The sequence below is a fragment of the Cebidichthys violaceus genome, unplaced genomic scaffold (assembly GCF_023349555.1).
Source record: "Cebidichthys violaceus isolate CVI_PGR_0920_01 unplaced genomic scaffold, fCebVio1.0.p SCAF_5, whole genome shotgun sequence".
Lineage (NCBI taxonomy): Eukaryota > Metazoa > Chordata > Actinopteri > Perciformes > Stichaeidae > Cebidichthys > Cebidichthys violaceus.
The window spans coordinates 11511173-11536002 of NW_027176705.1; the positions used below are offsets into that span (position 1 = coordinate 11511173).

At 41.1% G+C, this 24830-nt stretch overlaps 1 protein-coding gene across 5 annotated transcripts in view; it reads right to left on the minus strand.

The window, feature by feature from the left end:
• The window catches only part of sox6 (SRY-box transcription factor 6), a 132526-nt gene that overhangs the window by 54804 nt on the left and 52892 nt on the right, over window positions 1-24830 (minus strand). For all 5 annotated transcript variants that reach the window (XM_068730227.1, XM_068730230.1, XM_068730229.1 and 2 more), the window contains 2 exons: window positions 10552-10641; window positions 196-368 (listed from right to left, as the gene is read on the minus strand). In XM_068730227.1, the coding sequence (XP_068586328.1) occupies window positions 196-368; window positions 10552-10641 (263 nt within the window). The remainder of the gene's footprint in view (window positions 1-195; window positions 369-10551; window positions 10642-24830) is intronic.

Here is a 24830-nt window from a genome sequence, read left to right on the forward strand (position 1 = left end):
AAAAATGCATTTAATGGGGTTTATTATAGAGACGACATGGAGAAATACGGTAAACAAGATTAAAGTAGCAAGGGGAATGAATGAGACAGACAGGAAAAGAAAAGAAAGAAAAGTAAGAAAGAAAAAAAATAAATATTACCTGTGGTGCAAAATGAGACATGGTGAGTGCGAGAAAAGGAAACAGTGAGTAGTTACCTGCTCCTGCTGCTGACGAGCTAGCTCCATTTGCTGCCTCTGTTTCTCCATCTGTGAGGCGGCAAGCTTCTTCTGTTCGTCGTGGGCTGCCAGTAGCTGCTCTCGCAGGCTGATCAGCTGGGTGATCATTGTGGAGAGCTGGTGTTCCTTTTCTGCCAGGCTTTCTGGAGTACCTAGTGAGGGAATAGAGAGTGAGAGCGATGTTAGAAGTGGAAAGGATAAACAAACATAAGGTGGAGAGTCATAAACATAGATACAGGTATGTGGTATGTATACCAGAAAGAAAGAAAGAAAGAAAGACACAAAAGGTCTCATAGTGGTCATGACTAAATTACTAGGGAGGATGCTCTTGTACAAAAAAAAAAAGAAAAGGAAAAAAAATAACCTGCAGCAGGCCTTGGTCATAATACACTAAATATAGAAAAGTGACCATGCTTCACATGCTGATCATCATATTGTGCTATAGTACTGTACACAATATACCGTACAAAGAAAACCACACAGGCAGCAACCAACTGCAGTGAATTCACTAGAAAGTGTTAAGGTCACACACAGCCTGGAGTTATCTATTTACTGTAGCTGGTGTTCACAGCGTTCACAGGAAGAAAGGGAAGGAATTGTTCCCGGCATATAGACCAAGAGCTGCAGGGAGCTGTCAAACTGAGGTGGCAGCTTATGTCAGACAACCAGGGGTACACATAAAGAAAGTGTTGAGAGTTAGTGTTAGCCTCAAAACTACAAAAGTGTTTCATTATATGGCCATTCCATCAACGTATTATTGGAGTAGCTCCTTACAGACTACTGAAAGATTGGTTCAAATTTGTCAAAAAACTGCACCAGAAAAACAACAATGTTTACACACCACAAATATGCTCTTAATGCACTATGACAATCATCGGTAAAGGGAAAACTGAATAATACACTCTTTATTTTATTATCTGTGTAGCTACTGTATGTATACTTGAAAAAGCAAAGCAATGACAGACCAATAGGCTTATTTCTCTCTCTACAGTCACATGTCCACACTGTGTGTGATAGAGAGAGCGGCTCCGCTGCACTGCTCTCTCGCTCCGCCTAATCAATGCTAAGTGATCCTACCATTGACTTACACCGCCAACATAATTGCCAGTGAGAGGCTAGACAGTAACTCACTCTCCTCCCACTGCACTCCTGTGTGACAAGCTGATCCTGGAGAACAGGAAAAAAAAAGAGATGGGGAAACCGACAGAAGAGACGGAGAGAAGGAAAGACAGTATGGAGAGAGAAGGATAAAAGCATAGAGATCCAGTACAGTGAAGTCTGGCCTGGGGCCAGCGGGAGCTGAATTCTTTCCTGGGTGTCTTCCTCTCGTCTCTGGCCACATCTGTCTTGAGTTTCTCCGAGAGCTCCCAGGGGCCCTCTCCACTCAAACTATTTTAATTTGACTAAACACCTGATTTATTTTATCTCTCCGATGAGGAAAGCCGTTTGTCTTAATAGGGCTTGTCAACCTCCAGAACCCATTCAGGGCAATTTACTGGCAGGCTTGTCTGAACCTCGGTTCGCCTCGCTCTGCCTTCGCTGCCTGCTGCAATGGAAGAGAGCTGCAATTCTCCATTTATCCTCCGAACGAAAAGAAAAAAAGCACCTAAAAGCAGCTATTCATCGGGCATGTGTGCAGTTTCCAAGGCCTGAATTGACTTCTTATTCACCCGACTACACTTGTTGTGAATGGCTTAGCTGTAAAATTGATACAATCAGCACCAATTTTATTAACCTTTGGCTGTGTCCATGAAGGACCTGCCTTTTACAGGTCACTAGCCACATACATCAGTCGTTGTCACAATAAATCACAGCTATCAATACCGTGGTGGGGAGGAGGGAGGGACTAAAGAAGGAGATGAAGAAAGACAGAAAGACAGAAAGAAAGAAAAGAAAATCATGATCCAGATGAAGATGACGGCCATCAGGCCTCGAGAACTTGATGACCATGAGTTGGGAACCAAACACCTGGACTCAATGACGCCCGCTCTCAGCTTGCCTGATTACACATTTTTGATGATCCCTCACTAGTTTAAGAGTGTCATAAAACACAAAATTGCAAAACATGTAATAACTAGAATGTACAGCACATACATGTTGTGTTTGTGTGCATGAATGTGCAGGGGGACTGGTGCTGAGGGTCCACAGAAGGATCGGATGGAATCGTCAGTGTGGAGAGCTCAGTTCTGCCCAGACACCAAAAGAATACTAACAGAGAGCCCATTGTTTTGATGTTGAACTAAATTGGGGGAAATCTAGACTGCCCTCTGTACAGCTATTTGGGCCTTCCCTTTTGCTAAACGTAATCCTAATTATTAAACAGATTTATAATCATTATCAGTATAATTCAGATTATTGGTGAATGGTGAATACGTAAAATCGCAACATCTAAAACATTGTGGAGGAATTTCACTTTCAAGGCTGTAGAAAATGAAGCGCATGTTTTTTGTTAGGTGGTTAGTGTAAAAATCTCTTTCTTCCTGCTTTGAATTATGGATCAGCTTTAAAATGCAGATAAAACTTTTATTGGGTGGTGCAGAAGAGGAGAGTCGTGGTCTGTGTCTGACCAACCTGCTGACAAAAGAGGCCGTTTCCTGCATATTGCATGGCTTTTAACAGCGGTGGGGCTAGCGTCTGCCTGTTAACATGTCTCCTCACATTGAGCTTCCGATGGCAGACAGACAGCCCAGAGATGCCTTGGCTCTACATAAACCCCAGCAGTCGGCCCAGACCTAACATGTTGTGACATCTTCCTGTTAAACGACTGAAGCCGAGTAGAACAATACCAGCCTGACTCAGGAGGAGGATCTCAGGAGTAAGCAGTCAAGTTGTGCTGTCACTTTTCTTGTTTGTTTTTTTCTCAGGCCAATGTGTTCACTTTAGAGATGCTAGATTGGCACATAGAAGGAGGAGACGGTAAAGCTGTGTTGTTCAGTTTCAGCGCTTTCAGCGTTCACCTTTTGAGATTTCTGCCTCCTTTAAACGTCACAAAGTAGGGCAGAAAACATCAGCGACGGGTGACTAAATAAATGATAAGAGGGAAACAAGCAGAGCCATGGTTGCTTGGGGAGGGATGGGGTATTTAAGCCTTGGGGTCTTTGGATAAAAGGCACTTTGTAGGGGTGCGATTTGTTCTGTCCAATACCCACATCTCCCTCTCTCTTGGCTCCCTCCTCTCTGCTCTAATCAAGCAGTCTCTAATTTGGGTTCCAAGTCCAGTACCGGGGAAAAAGAAGGAGGCTTGTTACTTTGAAGAGTCCCGAGTGAATAACACAGATAAAAGATTCAGGCACAAAAAAAGAAGAAAAGCGAGAGAGGGTGAGGGTGAAAAGGGGGGAAATCACAAGGCACCCTATTCTCTTCCCTTCCTTTGGTTTAGACAGCTGAGCCATTATGACCAGATCTGAATTGAGTTTTTTAACGCCAGAAGACTGGAATTTCTTTGTCTCTCTATCAGTCAGCTATTGTGGATGCTTCCATATGCTGCAAGCCCATCCTAAGTAAATTAAGACTTGTCTAAATGCTCCGATTGTACCAAGCTGTATCCACAGACTGCACATAACTTGAATGCCTTGTGTGCTTAGGCTCTCTCTCTCTCTCTCTCTCTCTCTCTCTCTCTCTCTCTCTCTCTCCTAAAGTGTGTGTGAATGTAGACGTGAGCGTGTACAGATGTGTTGCGTGCTGTTCCAATCGATAAAAGGTACATGCCTCTGAGTAAATGCACACGTGTGTAAACTCTGCAGTCATCTGACCCTTTGTCCATTCTTTCAGTGCAAAACACAAAGAGTCAATTGAGTCGCAGCAAATGGCATCTATTGGTACCTCCTTTAGTGTTCAGAATAGAAAGAACAGACCTTTCTTCAAACCCATAACACTGCTTCAACAAAAGCATGAAGCACAAGCCAATCTTACCAAATCCACTTTTGTGATATTGATAAATATTTGTCAGAAAAATGTATCGTATTGAGGATCTAGACTGGTAGAAAAACAAGCTAGAACAACAAGAGCTAGTTTTATGTTATCTCTTTGCAGTGCTACAAGGCCATATGTAGTAGTAATACCAGTAATATGGTGTTAATGCGCCTCCATGCCCTACAACCAAGACAATATGAGCAACAGCCGTTTTACCTGGCTTGCTGCCTCTGCCATGATATAAAAGCAATTAATCTTGCCAATAAAACCTCACTAACAAGCATGAGCAATGACTCACAAGCACATGTCATCCACTGGCAGCAATGATTCTCAGTCCCTGTGCTCTCCTAGAACATAAAGGCTTATTCACCCATCATCTTGTTAAAAAATGTCAGATCTTCTCAAATTTTTAAAACCGCCTTTGTGCTTGAGACTTATAACAGCTTTTTTACTTATAAATGGAAGTCTGGTATGAGTTTATATATATATATATATATATATATATATATATATATATGCGTGTGCACATGTATTTGAGTATCAAAATATATGATTTTAAGTTTAATTTGAAATGGCTCAGCACACAGTTTAAAAAAAAATACTCTGATTGGCATCTGGAGAGGTTATTAATAAAAACACACTTCATCTACTGTGGTTTTGCTGTTCACGGCTTACACTGATGGAGACTAATATTTTGATGATAGAGGAAGCCTCACTCTTCAGTATAATTATGCTAATGTGAAAGCTCCAGCACTTCACTGTCTACCCATGACACTGGACAAGGTACTTCATCAAAGCCAAGATAGAGGCTCGACCTGAACATATTACTCCACAGGGAATGCCAGTGACCCTGAAATTCACTCTGAAGACAAAAAAAAAACTCAGCACAGAAACTTTTCTTCTAGTCTTTCAATAAATTGAATACATCATTCTTTGACTCTAGAATACAGTGCGACAAACCAGTGATCCTGGCACCATGCAGGGTGTTGTATGTATGCAAGGCAGTATATAGCAAAGATTACACAAAAACAAAGTTTGTCTCAGTCCTTCTATTCATCTCTTATGGCCTTCATGGTGATGAGTCTGACCCCCGTGCCCCTAAAATAGAATCGTTTTCAAGGTTTCTCTCATGCAAAGTGCTTAAAGCCTGCAAGACAGTGATCAAGGCAACAGCTTACTGTCTGCAAAACCTTGAAAGTGAATTAGGAGTTAGATGTTATCTCATTCTTTTCACAGAACATTTATTCATTGGTCTTACCTAGCAGCTCATAATTAAAGAAGAATGTAAAAAATAAGAAAATCAATGTAAAGAAAAAGGTCGAATTACTAACAGCAATGGCTGCCAAACAAAAACCGTAAGTAAAATTCTTTATTATAGGTGAGGTACAAAATGCATAAAATTACAGAAATGTACATTAAAGGATAAGCCAAATACCATTAATTTGCAGATATGATCAGACTGAAATACTTTAATTAAACTGTGATTATACGTAATAATACGATTCTAAAATAGTGTTTTTTTTATTGTGAAAAAATAACAAATAAAAAAATAAAGAATTTGTCAATTTCTTTGTAAAATGCAAAAGTAACTTAATGTAACATTTTAACTAATTACTGTTGTTTTACACAAGAGCAAATGGCAGCTGGCTCCTGCCTTATTCCTTCCAGGAATAAAGGCTTGCCATCTTTTTCAAGCATTCAATAAACCATATCTGCACAAACCAAATCAATCTGCTAACAGTTAATTCAACAACACACATATCAGTTATCTTTTTTTATGATATCTCCTTCCCAACCGCAGTGTTACACAAATACCAGAAGGGATGGCAGCCACATTGGCAATAGCCAGCGCACTACAAAATGTGTTTTGTCAATGACTAATAACAGTAACAAAATGTGGTTTTGCTTATATATATACTAATTAGTAACAGGCAACTTGGAACATGTAAACACTATGCAGCAGCCGTCATTTTCTGTTTACATTGAAATTTGAAATATCCCTCCTTTTCAACACTACTGACACGTTCAGCAAGACAATGTATAAAAATCTGAAAACCTCTCTTGTCTTGCATGCACTTTTAAGAAGATCCCTACAATTCAGATGAGGTTTGCATCTGATCAGTCTATTATTTGTTCATATCTGATTAATGTATTAATTTACATCCTTAGAATTAACGTAGGTCAACCCTTCAGCAGCTTCTCAATGCAGTGAGGATGTTTAACATGCAATGACAATAAATCGTCTAATCTTATTTGCTTTGCTGAGGAATATTTCAGTGGAGTGTCCTTTTATAAAAGACAGGTGTGTTATTGTCAGCTCTGTAAATGTTTTACATTCTCTTCAAATGAAAACAGAAGTATTACGCTTGTTTCCATGAAATGTATCATACAACTTTAAAAGTCATTAGTTAAACAAACCATGACAAACCACTGGAATATAATTCAAAACACAAACAGAGCTCTCTCTCTCTCTCTCTCTCTCTCTCTCACACACACACACACACACACACACACACACACACACACACACACACACACACACACACACACACACACACACACACACACACACACACACACACACACACACACACACACACACACACACACACACACACACACACACACAAGCACAGCACTTCCTTTTTTACCGCCACTGCCACAAGCTAAATTCCTCAATTCATTAGAGGAGAAAAACACACAGTCCAACACTCTCATACATTCATCTGGCAAATGTGGCCTGAGGAATAATGATTTACTGTGGCTCATATTTCACCTGAGTGCACAGGGCAAACAGTTGACTGAAGTGTTGTGGAGAAAATGCTAACTGAGGCATTTTTGACTGGAGCAACTGGACAGATACCATTTTGTTCCGTTTGTGGGAATGGTGTTTGTATGTTTGGTAAACCTAATATACATAATATGTATCTACAGTGTGTTGTTAAAACACACAAATATTGTATTACTCTTTTCTAAAGCTATATGTAAGTCTGTGTCACTGGGAAATGCAGGCACAGATATTGTGATGTGCATCTCTAGTGCATTGAAACCGCACTTTATGGAAGCCATTAGGAATAAAGTAACATTTTAAAGTGAATAATCGTGTTTTGAAGCTAACCCACATGGCTGAACAATATGGGCTCTGTGTTCACACAGTGGACTCCTTTCTGTCTGTTCAGGAGTAAAGCCAGCACAGGTAGGGCCAGCATCAAATCAGTCTCAGCTGCCGCCCTGCCCTGCCCTACGTTCTCCTCCTAAAGAGCTTCCACTTATCTGCCTGCCACAGGACTGTCTGTGTGCACTCGACCACTGTCATGTCGACACCATTCTTAAATTGATTCTGACGGTGCAAGAGCCCCGATTTTTCTGCTTCAGAATTCAAGCTGCCATTTCAACGCTGGTGTACAATGTTAAGCTTTTTCTTATTTAAATTTTTTAAATATAAATATATATATATATATATATATATTCTGCAAATTCCGAAAGAATGAATATAGCTTGTGTTCCAATTTAGTAACCACATATTTTCTTCAGTTTGAGTAAATGCTTGAGCATTTTTTTTTTCTCCCAACGGGGGTCCGGGAAACTGGCACTCAGCAGGGAAACTTAAACAGCTCTGTTGAGTACGAGGCTCAAGGACCCTGCACATAGCAAGCGTGCAACAGAGGGCAACCTTATCTGCGTAGGCCACTGTGTGCTATATTTGTATGCATTTGACATATGTTCATAATGTTCATAATGTACAGTATATATATATACATACATACATACATACAATAGCCTACATATGAAAATGGGGAAGTAATGATTGTCCTCAATCATGTGAAGAATGGGGACTATACAATTGTAAATGTGATATCCTAAAAAAATGTCTCTCTCTACCTCTTGCACTCCTCCTTCCTCCTTGCCTCCTATTATCTGCTACTTTCTGTGGTTTGGAGCCCTTCCAGCTGGCCTCCCTTTCTTGCTCTGAGATTTCATCTCCCTCCTTCATCGTTCCTACAGATTGACAGCTAAGCTCAGGTATGAAAACAAACAGTTAGCCCTGGAATTGACTGGTGAAAAGAAATCCGCCACTAATGCTCCTTCGCAAACTCTCCTTTTTGCCTGCCCCTGCTGCTACTAAGCCCTAACAGCATACAAGAAAAGGCAGATTGAGATTTGAGATCATTAACCCTTAATAACACCATTTTTTATGTCTGGCTTAAGCAGACTGCCTCTACTGGATTACTGCGCTTGTTTCTACTGACTCTTGAACCTAAAGATTGTCTTAACCTCGGAAGCAGCACATAATGTAGCCAAACAGCCACATGACAATAAGCTCTAATTATAGATGTGTCATCTGTAAAAGGGTAAATGGTTGGTTGGGTTTGCAGACCTTAAAAGCAAATCTCTGATGTTGTTGATACTATTGTTTTGTTTTGTTTGTTTACTGTACGTGCATGTTCACCTCAACAGGAACAAGTATTCAGGGCATGTCTGAACACAACTGCAGTAAAAGAATGTCTTTCTTTTCATGGGTAAAAGCCTGAGGTCAAATTCTGTCACACCGATTGTCTTTCGTTTTTATTTGTTTTCTAAGAGCAAGAATAAATTATTTCCACACCAGTCAGATTTCTCTACTTGCCTCTGCAATAACACAATTACTTGTCTTTCAAGGTTTTGATGGAACAATGTCAAAAGGTAACCTACAAGGTGCTAAGTATAATTGGTTGAGGAATGGGTGAGTAATCAGCATAGAATATACAAGGCCACTGTGCCAATAGGTACTGTAGTCTTTATCTGCATGCCAGCCTTTATTCTCAACTTCCTTTCATTCATTTCAAACCTACATGCCTGTTTGTCTTTTATACTGAGTTTAACCTTACAATTAATGGAACCTCTGATTCATCATAACACTTTAGATCTTAATCATAAGGTGTTTTCTGCTAGGTACCTTTGTTTGTGTTTTAATTAGGCGGACCTTGTGCGTCTCCAGCCCTGGACTTCTTTTTAATTGCCCATATTTACATCAGGCAGACATCAAACGCAGAGAGAGAGACATTTGTAAGGGGGAGCACAAAGCAGCCCTTTGAAATGTCTACAGTCATATGAAATGGCATGCTAATTAAAAATCTAAGGGTGCCACTGTGATAGGAGAAGCATTTATATTGGTAACTGTGGTGTATAGACTGTCTCCATAACTCATCAACAGACAGAGGCCATAGTGTTTATTATCAGACTCCCTACCTGTTTACAGACCACCAAGTAACCTTCCCGTTCCCATTCATCAAACAGAAGAAATGCCCTGCCTGTAATTTAACAGACCAGCTTTCAAAAGGCTAAATCATTTTAAACATTTTACCCAGTGCACTTTGATCTACAGTGGCACACAGTATACAGGCAGGTACAATGAATCTAGTTTACCAAGCAATGATTTATCCTTCAGTTCATTAAGGTTATTGCCAATGAATATACTTATTAGAAGATTCAACAGCATTTTTTTCCTCTCCTCTATAATTCTCTGTAAGTGTAATTCAATAATTAAAACCAAACAAGTTTTATTTATGTATGTCACCCTTGTTTTATACAAAAGAAACAATTAAGCAAATTATCAAAATCACCTGCACAGCAGTGAAATGAGTTCTCTTTATGTGTATGTGAATAGGCTTCATGAAATGTTAATAACAAAAACATTTAAGTCTTTTATTGAGAGATTAAATATAATTTAATGAAGGTAATCACTGGTGGGAGAGTGCAGGAGCCAGTGACAGCCTGGTGTTATCAGCCAGCTGGTATTGTGCTTTCCTGTGCAGTATAAACACACCAGCTCTCAGTAACAGTCAGTGCTCAGGACTGAGCAGCGGCCCTGCCCATCTTTGGCCCACCTTCACCCTGTCATAAACAGATTTCGGGGGAGTGCTGAGTTGCGCTTTGCCGTGCCGCAGTTGATAGGCTGCGCAGGGCGTTCACTGTCAGAGTCAAGACATTCCACTCAATCGCAGGCTCACAGAGGAGATGACTCTGTGCATCGCCGCACCATCTCCTCTCCTCTCAGCTCAGCCGTGCTCTGTTTACATCAAGCACACTTTGGGTTCAACAATTACCAGAGCGGCATGAACACACTGCATGTGTCAGAGCAGAGTAGCTAAGCTCGGAGCCGTCTGAAGGGACAACAACAATAATCCACTGACAAGCACAGAGAGCCTCAAAATGAGTCTAAATGGGCTGGGATTTTGAAGACAGCACTCTGGACAGAGAGAGCATTCCAACAAAAGATAAGGGAGGAGAGAAATGAATGAAGAGGGCAGCCAAAGGCCTTTGTTTTAATTCAGAGTACAAGGCTGTGTCTGAGATTATACAGTACATAGATTATGTACGTCTGATAGGAATGAGGGATTTGTTAACACGGCTTAAAGTGGTGTTTGTGTGTTGAAGTCCTACCTTTTACTTCTGCCAGCAGTTCACTGGTGTTGAGCCTCTCCATCTTCTCTTTCCAGTCTTTAGAAAGAAGTGTCTCCATGCATGAGGAATCTGAAGAAAAAAAATGCGTAAAGAAAATGTAAGTCATTTCAACGACAAAATAAATGTAGAGTCCCTGTTTAAAGTGTTATTTTTTTTAAGCTTATGGAATATCTATTTTCTAGTTTTGTGGATGTTATAAACCTCTAAATCTATTCACTTGAAATTAAAATTAAAGAAAGTCAGCGTACCAGATGAGAGAGAGGTATTTTATTTGATAGTATCACACGGTGAACATTAAACGTGACTCAGCCCAACAGCAGAGAGATGAGCTAAGCGTGGAGTGAGGAGGGAAGCAGACATTGTGGGGATAGCATAGGGACAGAGACAAACATTAAGTGGGAGGCAAGGAGTGAGACTGGCTACGTCTAAGCGTTCACATAACTGCCAATGATGAAAACAATTAACATTTGTCCAGCAGACAATGAATCAGAGGAGGAATGGCTGCAATCTGTCATGCTGTTGCTGGGGTAGCTGATAAAGAACACACTGGGCCGGTTGACCCAGGCCTCCACCGTCCCTGCACTGCTCAGGGGTCAGCCTGTTCCCATCAAACACCAGCAGCACAGGCAGGCCTCCACCCCTCCACCTTGAGACGCCATCTCCACAAACTGTCTGCCTCCAATCTGAACTAGATCAAGACATGCAGCTTGCAGTCCTGTTGAGTCTGATTCAAACAAGCAGCAATCATGTACAATCCACTTCTGTGAGAACAATTAATGTACTGTCTAAAACAGCTGTTCTGGTGTCTATAGCATCTGTCCTCAGGTTTCATATAGAGCCTGAGGATGATTTGTAAAACTGTGTTTCTCTAGATTTGGAGCAAAATGCAAAACCAAAGCAGACACACTAATTATTACCACAAAGCCCCGGGGCTCTGTAATGAATAGTCTAACCACATATCTAACAGTGGATCGCTTATGATCACACTTCTGGCAATAAAAGGACACAATTCAGAAGCATGTTAATGGTTAAAATGATGCCACATAGAAGGTTTTTCTCAGTTTAATGTAGCTGTCATGTGTTTTTGATTTTTTTTTTTTAAGTTGCACATAATGTGAAATTCAGAGAAACAGTGAGATGGGCTGAGAAGAGCCAGTCACATGCAATATTCTGGACTATTCCAGTTTCACTATTATCATCCTTGACATCAAACACAGAGGACATTTGTACAGTTTAGAATGTATACAAGAGTTGTTTCCTTTAATCCGTTTGTAACATCTCTTCCACAAACCAAACACTGTTGTTCCCTCTGACAAACACTGACTTCAGAGGAACTGGGAGTAACGGAGAGGTCGGGAGTTCTTCTGGCCTTGTTTAAGAATGGCTTTCAGAGAGATCAAGCAGAGTGACCATTTTGTTTGATTGTCCACTTCCTCCAACGTGATGGGGGTCGACAGGACATCTTCAGCTCAGGGTCATTATAACATTACTTCTGCTTTATTGACTTTCCAATTCCCAACTCACAGTTTGTCCCCTTGACCCGAAGAGAGTGAGAGAGAAAAGCCTGTGTGTTGTGTGTGTTGTGTGCGTTAACTCCCTCCATAGCACAAAGATCACAGATCTTAAAACAGGGGTTAAGGGCAGGGGGGAGTAGCAGAGCTCAACTCTTCTTCTCCTCCACCCCTGGGTGAGACAGCTTCCTCTCCCGGAAAACAACAAACTTCCCTCAAATCATAATCCTCAGACAGAACAACATCAGTGCATGACGTTCTCTCCCCTAAAGCACAAAAAAGCCTTATTTCATAAGTAGTGTAAAGGGGAATTAAACAAACATAGTGAGCATATGTTTATATGCACACATATGCTCTCTGACACACACACACACACACACACATAAGTAAACACACACACACTTTCATCACAGATGCTGCTCCAGCACTTGATCATTAAGCAATGCGCCAACTGTTGGAGATAATGTGGTGCCAGCTTCCATTCTACTCCAGTCCTCCCCCTCCTTTCCACCTCCCTCCCAGGAGAGCTGCCTTTCCCTCACTTCTCCATCCCCTCCGTCGGGCCAGACACGACCTGCCAAGTCCTCCAACAGGAAAGACTACAGCTGGAATGCACCGCTGTCCTCCCTGCCTTCCACCTGGGAGAGGTGAATGATGACCTGGATTAGTCTATAAAATAACTCTCGAACATCTTTCAGTGTTCGAACAGCGTGGACAAAACAGGCAACCAAAAATGGATTTGGTGAAAGCAGAGCAACTTTTGCACAGGCATGCTCGGGGAAAACAGTAAATGAGATGTCTGGCTTTTTTCAGAACACCCGTCCAGAGCCTATTTTTCAGAAGAATTTAGATTAATAGGAGGAATGCTATTTCAGTTTCTAAAATGCCTGTCTTTTTTTTCTTGATAAATTATAGATGCCAATGGAAACACTGGTTAGTATCAATGTAATAATTACTGTCAGGTTACGACACAGAGAATGTAAAAAAACAACAATTCACCGTATTCTCCATTAACAACGAATTATTTCTAATAAAAGATTCACACTTCAGTGATTTCACTGGATATGAAGTGCTGGTGGAATTTAAAGGCAAACATAATTATTTAAGACAGTTAGTGCAGAACTTCTGAAGTTTTAGGGGAAGAGTTTTCTGCTGTTGTTCTTTCAAAGTAGGACATCACATACTGGGGAATTAGCTTAAACAAGAGAAGAGTCCAGTGAGTTTATTTATATTTTTCTATGGGAGCTCTTAAATCTCTCGCACCCCCACCCCTTCCATTTCTTTCCCTCCCCCTCTTGAGATAAAATGCTCTGTGGCTGGGGAGCAGGCCATTCAGCTGGGATGAGAATGGAATGAAAACAATAGCCCTTATCAGGCTCTTATTTACATTTTCCCAGCGTCCCTGCAGTAGACAGCTTGGCTTGTCACCAAGCCCAGATCGCCCCACTGGACCCAGACCAACTTCCTCCAGCCCCGGCGATTCCAATGGTCCCTATGGACCTTTGCCTGGCACAGACCCCCACCACTCTGCAGCTAGCACAGATAGCAACATACAAGACAAAACTATTGGAGTGTGTGTCCAAGATGTGTTCCCATTGAGGGGGGAATGGTTTCTGGACTACTAAGCCTGTCTGGGTCTCATTGTCTCTCCTCTGGGCCTGGGGCTGGAAAGCTGGAAAAATGCCCTGAACCCTTCCCCGAGATTTCTTAAGCATTTCCAAGTGGCACTCAGAAGAAAGTGAATAGTCATCACTGATTTAACACTGGCTAATTCAATATGTTTTTCTCCTATCAACTCTGTCATCTCTGGTATACAGCTTTCCTGTGAAAGTATTTTGTGATCTTATTGATGTGGGTGAACAGGCGCTGGGATTTAGACACCTTAAACCGAGATGCGATGCCTAGATTAGGCTACAGCTTTTCTTTTTCTTTCTGTATTAAAAACAAAGCTAATGATCCTCATAAATCTCAACAAAGGAATGTTTCTAGGTTGATGTGTGACATAAACAAAGCTTTCAGCACCTGGCAGTCAGCGCTGCCAGAATATCATGTTCAGTATAAACCACAGAAGTGAAGCTAAGAGGCAGGTTAACATTAACTGTCTGTCCTGACACCGACTGACTCCCTGACAGTTTGAAGGAAAATTTCCATCCCTCTCACATACAGCGTGCGCCCACTGATATTACTCTCCGGTGTTTTAATGCAACAACTAATAATCTGAATTTGTGTTTTTTACTGTTCACACACATTTTATTAAATTGAGTGCTAGTTAGCTATAAATGCCTGTGGGCTGAGAAGCGAAGGCAGGGGAAAGTTGTTTGCTAATTTATGTTTTTATTGCTGCTCTAAACAGAGTAGTTCATTCAAACGATCATTGAAAAGCTCAAATTATTGAGTGGAACACAAAATGGACAACTAAACGGAGCAACAAACAAATCAAATCTTGTCATTTTGGAATTGGATTGGACAGTAATAAAGCAGATCTTAAAAAATCACGACACACTAATTTTCAAATGGCTCTTCAGATTGCCATGGAGATAGGAAGTCCAGTGTGTATATTTAAGTTTGCATAACATTGTAATGTTTTCAATCTCTAAAAAGGTTTAATCTACTAAATTTATTGCAAACACTCCATCGTGTTTCAAAAGACCGTGACTGCCTCAAAGTACAAAAATGGTTTGTTACAACATGCAGTAGTTGGTGTTTTATTACTCCGTGTTGTCAGCAATGAAATCGTTTCAACTGTCTGCCACCACATTCTGAGCCTCTCTGCGTGCACTATTCTCCCGGGACGAAAGATGATACTTGTGTTTGAGTGTTTGTTGTGTTGAAAAGCCGTTGGCAGAGAAAAGAGAGCTATCTAGGGGAGTCGAATTAGCCATAAGTCATGGATAACAGACTAAGAGACCTCCCCTTTAGCATTGGCCTTGTATATCAGTTGTCCCAGCCTCAAGGGAAAACATGTAATTACCAAATCAATGATCAACTGACACTGACCATATAAATAATTTCCTCCCCAGAATGCAGAGGGGCACATACAGTATAGCAAGGCAAATAGGGAAACAATCCTCGTTGCAGTGAGAAGGAAATTGGGTTTAGAGTTTCTAAACAAGCTTCAGCTTGAATAGAGCACATTTTTTACAATCTGTCATAATCCAATTATAGCCAATCAAAACCAAAACCTCCTCAGAACATCAAACTGGGCATTAGGAAGATCTATGAACGTCAATAACAAAACTGAACAATGCACAAACAAATGACACAAAAAAATGCAATAATACACAAATTCAGTGTAGGGACTGCATTTAAAGAAAAAGTAAAAAATCTATTTACAATGCAACTACATTATTTCCTTAAACAAGACTCTTGTACAAACAATACATATGCAATTTGTTGAAAATATCTTGAGCCTATAGAAAGTGAGGTTTTAGGCTTCACAGAGAGCCCTAGAAATAGTTAAACATTATACATCCTACAAGCTAAAAGGTCTAATGAAGTAAGAAATGGGATGAAGAATATCCACCGTTACTTAGTTTAAAATGACACCAATCAATGTCATTTTGCAATGATTTATACAGTCATACATTATGCCTTAATTACTCCTCTATATGATATTAGTGCTTTTCATTTACTTCACTATATTGACTGCATCATGTGATTATGTAAAAACTATGTGTCTAAATTCTAAAAAGAAATATATGAAGATTAACTGTAATGTCTTAAATTGCTTTTTTAAATTCTACCCCTAAATGCAATGTTAGATTTTCAGTTCATTTCTTTAATTGAGGCATGCATTTCTATCTCGGAGATAAAACTCTCAGAATGTCAGTCAGACAATGATAGGCTGACGTCTAATTTCCGATCCGCAAGGCACAGAGCGGGAAACAAATCAAAAGTCGAGGTTGATAAAGAAAATGAATGTGACACACTCCAAGAAGTCCTTTGAATATCTTAATCACAGACACACTAAAAACAAGACCCCATCATCACACCAAATAAAACATAATAATTACAAGAGGCAGGCAGGGAAGTGAAATGCAGAGAGAAAACATGTTTTTGTCATTCAGCCGGTAGTCCCTGAGACAACAGCTGTTGGATGCTGCAAATACTCCTGAAGTCTCCATAATCATGGCGTTATTGAAGTGAGGACAAAAAGGGCACTAATTGCAAGGGAGCAATCGGAACGCAATAGGTTACACACCCGGGTGATGCCGCACAATGCAAACGCTAAAGAGGGAGCTGGGGGGGGAAAAACATTCTGAGCACAACAGTGCGTTGTCGCTCATTTTCAAGCAATTACCTTTCCTCGTTGTCAACAGTTTTAATAACCTCTACCATTTCTGGAAGACTTTTTGGTGCAGTTAGATAATTCCAGCTTTTTAATATGTAATCACTAGTGCTGGCATGCATAAATAAAAAAAAGGTCCAGGCATGTCAGGGTATTGTGGAGCACCTGCACCTCGTGGTGGGCTTTCTTTAACTGACACCTTATCATTATTCCACTTGGTGAACATCTCTGTTAGTCACCTTTAGACTATCTTGTTCGGTCGTGTAAACAGTGGCTATAAATATATTGTAGGTAACCCGACTTGCTTCATCTGAGGTTCGGATGCATCTCCTCTGCACCAATAATTCTTTCTTCCCTTACTGCCTCACTTCCTTCCATTCTATTTCCTTACTTCTTATTGTACCATTTTTACCTCAAGATGATGACATCATATCTCACCTGTGTACATGCCAGCATAAACTGGCAACATCACTGGCCGTGGGCCAGTTGGTGTTTATCCTGATAAGTCAAAGGTGTTTTCATGAATAAGAGTCTGAAAAGCTCACCTAGGGCTGATATTGGCTCAACAGTGTTATACAAAGTGGTTAACAGTTTGAATTTAAGGAATCCGTTCAATGCAATGGTTTATTTTCTGCTGCCCTGTTTCTTTGATGTTTGGCAAACATTTCATGTGCTTCCAGCTAATTGAATTATATTCCTTGTATTTATCCCATTAGCGACTGAAGGTTGCAGAGTTAAATGCTAAGTGGACTGAAAGACCTCTTCACATGTAATCACAGGTTAAAACTATTACAAACCGTCTAATTTTGAGTAGCAAATTTTAAAGAAGCAGTAAATTAGAAGGATTATTAGGTGCAATTTACAGGTAACTTTTTGATTAGTTTAGCTTTTTCCTCAGGAAGCAAAAAAAAATAAAAATGCTGAGCTCTGTGACCAGGAACTTCTACCTTATCCCGTGCCTTTATCTGCACTGACCACCGTGTTAATCCCAGTGTTGACCTGGCCATTCTGAGAACCCGTATACACACACAGCACACTGACCTCTCTAAATAGGACACGTGTCTATCAAGCATATATGAATTAACCATCCCCAAGAGGCTTCACCTCCTGAGCTGAGCAGCATGTGACCTCTCCCAATCCATTTTACTGCGGCACTCTGTGGCAATCAGGCTTGAATTATTAAAGTGAGCAGTGAGCAATGATCAATTCATTGCAGCCCTTGCTCGCAGACTGCCCGGCTGTACTTCAACAGAAATGACATTGAGAACACTTGAGTATGCTTCCAGACAATGCACATAAATGTGAAATATGTCAGACCCAATATGTCAATAATCATAACTGTACAGGCTGAGGCCATGTCCAGGGTAATCCTACAGAAATGCTGTTAGATGACTGTGGGGTGAGCAGCTTTCAGCACTGTGATTCCTTACAAATGCTTTCTTGAGAGAAAGAGTGAGAGAAGTTAAGGGGTAGATAAGAGGTGAGTGTGCTGCCTAATCAGAAATGCTGCACATTCACCAACCCCCGTTTGTAATGTATATTATGTGCTTATTTTTAGAACATACGTTGAAGAACACTACTGAATACTTGTGGTCCTTGCAGAGGGCATGGGCCAAAAAAAGCCAAGATTCAAAGTGAAATTGCAGCCTTAACACCCCCCACACACACACACCCCTTGTCTACACAAATTAGAGAGGTGTAAAACAAAAGCAAATAAGTTAAAAGATAGAAAAAGAATGCAGGGAAGTATGCAACTTAAGGAACCTGGAAGTAGGAGGAGGGCAAAGAAAAAAAATCCAATCAAAACTTCGTGAGGAGCAGATGAGGAGCCAAGATAAACCAGTACTCAGAGCCCCCAAAACTGCAATCTCCCCTTAAGCCGGAGAGTGGCAGCTGGCAGAACAGCTGGTGAATAGGATTAATGTCAGAAGAATGAAATAAAACTCAACATATGTCCGAGCCTGAGGTGTTGGGACTGTGCGTGATTGTGCCCCCGATGGATGCCATGTGTGCATCTGGAAGGAGCTGCTGTGCTGCTCCGCTCTCTACCCCACAAGGTCACTTTTAAGAACTAGGACCATTAAATGCTTGGATAGCAAAATTAACTTTTCATTCCCTCTCCTCTCCCCTCCTTTGCTCTATTCAGGCAGCAGAGTCTATTGAACACGGCTATAAATACAATTCATTGGGTAAAAAACAATTGCTACTTTGAATTAATTAAGGAAGACTAGTATATGTTTTATTAAAATGAAGCAAGAAAAAAATATATATATATATTTCAATCTTGTGTTTCTTTCATACACGTGTCTGTTGTCTGTGACTTCATAGTAATCAGCCTAATAAAGACACTGGTGCGAGCGACACTGGTTAATTAATTGTTCCAAGTAGATAACAATAGAGCAGAAAAGCAAAACAGAAAGAAAAGACAAAGATATAGTGATGTGATAAACTGAGTGTGTGCAAGCATGCAAAAGTTGATTTACTTCTGAAATCTCAGCAGAAGCTGATCAGGGGATCAGCACTTGTGAAGATGAACATTACGAGGAGAAATATGTGGACTTGATTTCAATTTATAATTTCCATTTGATGTTGGTTATCATTAGGGTCCACACACTGTAATAAATTATAATAATTTCACACAAAAATTAAATTACTGGGTACCTTACAGTGGAGAGATTTTTTTGTGGGTACCCTGCAATTTAACTGTCAGATATAAACTTGCTAATCAATGCTCGAAAACATTCACATTTATTCAACTATGTTAAATTAATAGATGTGTGAACAAAATGTAGAGTACTGTGATCATGACTGTTCAGTGTGATTTAGTAAATTAATGGGTGTCTGACTCTACAAGGACAAAAAGTGACTAATAGGATCCACATGAATGCATTACAATTTGCAGTGAAGCCAAGTCTGGTATACACATTGAAACTTAATTCCATCATAAATGCTGGACGAAGGCGATGTGCTTCAGAGATTGAACTATAAGGTGAGGTATTAAAAAAGCAAAGATTACAATTATAAACTGTACATTTGGTAATACAGCATAATGTAAATGTGTTGAATTTTGCAAAGGCGTGTGTGTGACTCTCCATACAACTGAATACTATATTCTAATTTCAGTTTAAATAAATGACAAATTCTGAGGTAAAATACAAATAAATTCCAAACTTAAAGTGAGGGTATTATTCATTTCAATTTCTGCAGATTGGCTTCCTAATTTTCAAATAGTAATTAGTTGTTTATCGAATCTCGCAGCCAACTTTGTTTACAAAGATGTCAGAGTTCAGAATGCACACACACTGCTTACTGGACTGTAAGACCAAAAGCCACTATTTTTAGATTATTTTATTTGTTGTCAGAGAAAATAAAAGAGATGCAAGCATACAACAAAAACTCTTCCCATTCTAAAGTTTCAAGAATTAGTAGACATCTTTTTTGTGCTCTGAACATTGTGTTAACCAACCAGAAGAGCATCTTTACAGCAAATGAAATTCATTACAAAACAAATGTTTCTACACTGTACAATTCTGATTCTTGCCTTGCCACTGGATAAAGAAATGATGAAGAAACCACAGCACCTATAAAGGTTAAGCATTCCAACTCCTAGAAAGTCCCCATTCATTTAACCACAGAGCTTGTGTCTCAGTGTGCTGTTGTTCAAGTAGGTTCAGCAACAATAGACGCTGTACTTTTCTTTTCAATTGGCCCATTCCCTTTCTGTGGGATACAGAGCCATACGGACTGAGACCTGCTGGGCAAAGATGGAGAAATTTGCTTCTCATGAGCGACTGAGCTCATTGGTCCAGCTCACAACAGGGAAGCTAACAACAGGCTTACAGTTTCGGCTTTGTGGAGCAAAGTGCCACCCACCCAGAAGAAAATGACAAAGAGGAAGGAAAGAGGAAGATGAGGTGTGAAGGGGGGGTAGTAAAAATAAAAGGCTAGTATAAAATATAACGACCCAATTTCCTTTATCCAATATTATGCTAATTGGGAGAAGAATAGCATAAAGGCCGCCTCAACAAATCGTTAATCCAAATTTTAAATAATAATGTCAACCAACAGATTGAACTTCATGATGTGCAATTGACGACTTGGTCTTAAAGCATATTAACCACTCGACCGGAGCAGACTTAAAAATGATTCTAGAGGTACTTCCATAGAGACATGACGTCAAATAATTATAATCATTGGCACTCAGGCTTTGCAGTGCAATAAAACACATTTCTATTCATTCCTTCTGACATCCTCATCTCATCTCCTGGCGCATGTAATGTTATTGAACAAGGAGAGAGAAAAAGCATCAAGTGTTTCATCACTGCTGATTAAATAGTCTCTTTGTTCAAACGGCAACCATCAAAGTTTGGGGTAAGACATTCGTGCTTGCTGTTTGGGTAAAACAATGCAAATATGTTAATAAGCTGCTAATCTACACTAGTTGTCATGTTTGCTAGTGTCAAGGCGGATCTCTTAGCTGGATGGCTGACGTACGTTTGACTTACAGAACAAGCCTGCAATGTGCGCTGAAATCATTAGCAGGCCACAGAGGCTGTCTGTGCCCAGGGTGTGAGTTACGCTCACACTATTTTGATCCTTGGTCAGATGACACCGGCTCTTTTGTCAAGTTATGTGTGGAGAATGCTTGAGAGCTGAATGCCACAGCTAGGACAGTGATACTGAGCTGGCACACAAGTCTCCCTGTGTAACCCTACTGCAGGCATTCAGACACACACACACACACACACACACACACACACACACACACACACACACACACACACACACACACACACACACACACACACAGCAGGACACATGTGCCCTCCCTTTGCACCCCATCCCATTGTGGAATAGCCCGTTCTCCCCATTTCTGATCGCCTCGGCCCCTCCTACTCCACTGTCCTGAATATATGCAGTTTGTCTGCATATGTCCCTTTTAATCATGATCCTTTTAATCACTTAACCAGGCTGTTATTTCCCAATTGTAGCCCAATGACAAATATAGCAGCATTAATGGCTCCTACCGTCTTGTGTGTCCGCGTTTCACAATCTCTGTGCCCCTCCAAATAGTGCGGCGTCACATAAAACAGTCAGGCCATTGCAAGCGGCTGCTGATCTAATCATCCAGTCACTCACATACGGCACTGAGGCAAATCTATTGTTGTTTTTGTTCTACCAGCAAATATAAATATTAAACTATTTCCCCAAATTGCTACTACACAAGCAGTGATGTCACTGACGAGACATACAGTGTGTGGGTGTGTGAGTATGTAAAGACAAACAAGCCTCTGTGCAACCCTAGCTGTGATTTGTCTCTCAGAGACACCCGTTTCCTCCTATCAAGGGGTTCCTGTGCAGCCAGTAAGCCAGGATCACAATGGGAGTTTTGTGCTGCATGGGTGCAGGGGGACACGCTCAACAGCTGAAACCGAGGAAGATGGCCCCTGGAATGCACCACAGCAGTTGCTACTGTTGACTAATCGGAATATGAGAACTGGGGAAGGTGATCTTGAATGCAAAGAATGGCACATTGAAGACGCAGCTGCTTGTTTTGTCATCAGAATGACCAAGACAGCAGAAAGGGTTCCCTTTTTGAAAGGGGCAACAAAATCTATATCTTAGCTTGTGTAAAGTGAAACCTGTGTCGGCTTCCAGAGTCCTACGGGGACGTGACTGTGTTATGTGAGGGCTCTGTTTTGGAACAGATAGTAAATACATAATTCAGCAGAGGACCATACACTCTGTGCTCCCTATTCCCCTCATACAGCCACTCCATTTAGCCCTGGGCTCTGATCTCAGCCTGGCAAAGGAGCAACTTTGTCACTGGAGAGTAAGATGGGGTGGGAGACAAAAATCATAGGAGGAGGGAAAATGTTGATTTGGATCAGATTCGGGTGTCAAGATGGTAGGGAAAACATGGAAAGGGGGAGAGGAAAAAGAAAGGAAAAGCAAAAAAACTGGACACGAAGGAAGAGGATGGGAACATGAGATTAGGGAGGAGCGAGGGGCAGGGTATCTTCTTTTTTTTGTGAAAGTTCACATGTCAGGCTGGCAGGCTGCCCGCGGCATACAGCCGAAAAATCTATTTAACGTCTGCTTCACAGGGTGACAAGAGGGTTGATTGGCAGAGAGCAGAGAGCCGCTTTTGATCATGTGTCCTAACAAGCGATTCCAGCTCATGTCTCTTCAGCCTGAACAGATCTACATTACCTATTCAAACAAAAGTGACAGACCAGAGCACTGCTCCGCTGGGCTGGTGCTCCACGCCACAGGCCAAGAGAGAACACTCACACATGCACACACACAAACGCACAGGAAAGCCCCCACTTATACAGCATATGCAAGCACGTACACACACACACACACACACACACACACACACACACACACACACACACACACACACAAATGCTCACACGCGCAAAAAAATGAAACTCTGCTATTTGATCAAATAGATTACTTGCCCCAAGATAAGTAGCTTGCCGAGATCTTGTCAGAATAAACAACAGATTATTAAAGGAGGTGGGTACACGGTGCACAGGAGAGATGCTGGTGCTTTGCTGATGTTTGGCAAGTGTGTGTGTGTCCTGCCAGGAGGGTCCCGGCCTAACTCTGTCCGATAGGACGCTGCATTCAGGCAGCGTACAGCTATGTGTGAAGAATGCCTCAAAATCTGCAACCAAGGCAACTGGATTTCCAGCCTCATTGTATATGCATGGAGTCAGAGGCTCATGCTCAGATCATTATAACAAAGATTCCTATTAATTAGGTGGGATAAAGCAGAACCAGATGACATGGCAGCTGGGATGAGAGGAGAGGGGTGAGGGAGGAAGCTGAAAGAGGAGGGGAAAAGGTGCATCAGTCTGTTTGGGGGGAGGGGATGGGGTGCTTTATATAATATAATGTATAATACAGACTGCACTATACAGAATATATCTTTAGAACATATTTTTAATGCTACATTTAAGCTAAATAAACACCCAAAAATAAATCTGTTGGTGCTATTAAGCACCTGCAGACAATTTCCAGTGAGCCTCCATGTGGAGTCAGCAGGGGCTGTGACACTGACAGGGGACAGTGTTACAACAGAGTCAAGAGTTCATCAGTGCTAATCAGACCACAGGCTTAGAGCTGATCCTATTCTCTTCCAAAGCTTGCACCCCTCCCTGAATCTCATTACATGGCCTGTTGTAATAGAGGATAATGACCTGGGGCTACACACACAATGCTGATCACTCCCCCACACTCAACCTACTGCACAGTCATTACACAGTGATAATACACATCCTCGCCAGGAGGATTACACTTAGTAATAGAGGAGAGGTGATGCAGGCAAAGGGAGAGAAAGAGAGGTCTAAGTGACAACATGGGAACACATCCATAACCCTGTGACTGAACACAACTAGTTCACAATGGCGCACCATGTTGTACTGTTTTATGTCACCAGCAATGGATAGGTTACCTGCTGCTGAAATAAGGGGAACTCTTTTCTCAGTATCCATTAAATATCCTTCTACCTGAGATTAAAGGAGGTTGAAGTTTGGCTGAATGGTGGTACGGTTCCCCTTTGCTAAGCTAATTAGCCATGATTCTGTCAAGGGGCTCCAGGTGTTGAGTATTCTGCTTGAGCACCTACTGTATCCACTCTGACAGCTCTAAAGAGCTGTAGTATTAAGGAAGGGCATCTTCTTTGTGTGTGTGTGTGTGTGTGTGTGTGTGTGTGTGTGTGTGCGTGCGTGCGTGCGTGCGTGCGTGCGTGCGTGCGTGCGTGCGTGCGTGCGGTTGCAAATGTCCTCACACCACGCCTATTCACTGTCTGCATGGGTCGCATCACGTGCACCACCGTTTTCTCAACAGCATCCAGGGAACTAAGCCATGACGGATTCTGGACACCATAGCTATTGCAGTTTCAGTAGTAAAATGTTGGAGGAAGGAAACACTGAGTGGTAATTAGGCATTATTATAAATAGGCATTATTATGGAACACAGCTCACAAAATGTCTCAGTATACCACTCAGTAACACAAAGATGACAAAAGATACATGACTGCATGTGCTGGTTTTACTGGCAAGAAGTCAAACAGTAGATACTGAGCCCAGGGAAATCCCTAAAAGCTAGGACAGGGAGCTTAAACTCAATTACCCGTCCTTGTCTTAGGGGACGATCATAAAGACTCAACACACAACGCATTTTCTGTGTTGACTTGCACAGTATTGATTCATACTTTAGTGCATTATATAAAACTGTTCTAATTGCATGTGAATCAAATCAAGGTCACCTTGGGTTTTTATAATGGTGACTATTTTTCTTTTTCTCCGAATACTTTATACTGACATTTTTAACTCTTGACAAGTGCTGTCTGGAGACTTATCCATAAATAATGCATTTACAATACCTAGTAAATAAACATGGGGCACAATCGTTAGCCCTGCTGGCAACTGGGCCTAATAGAGCTT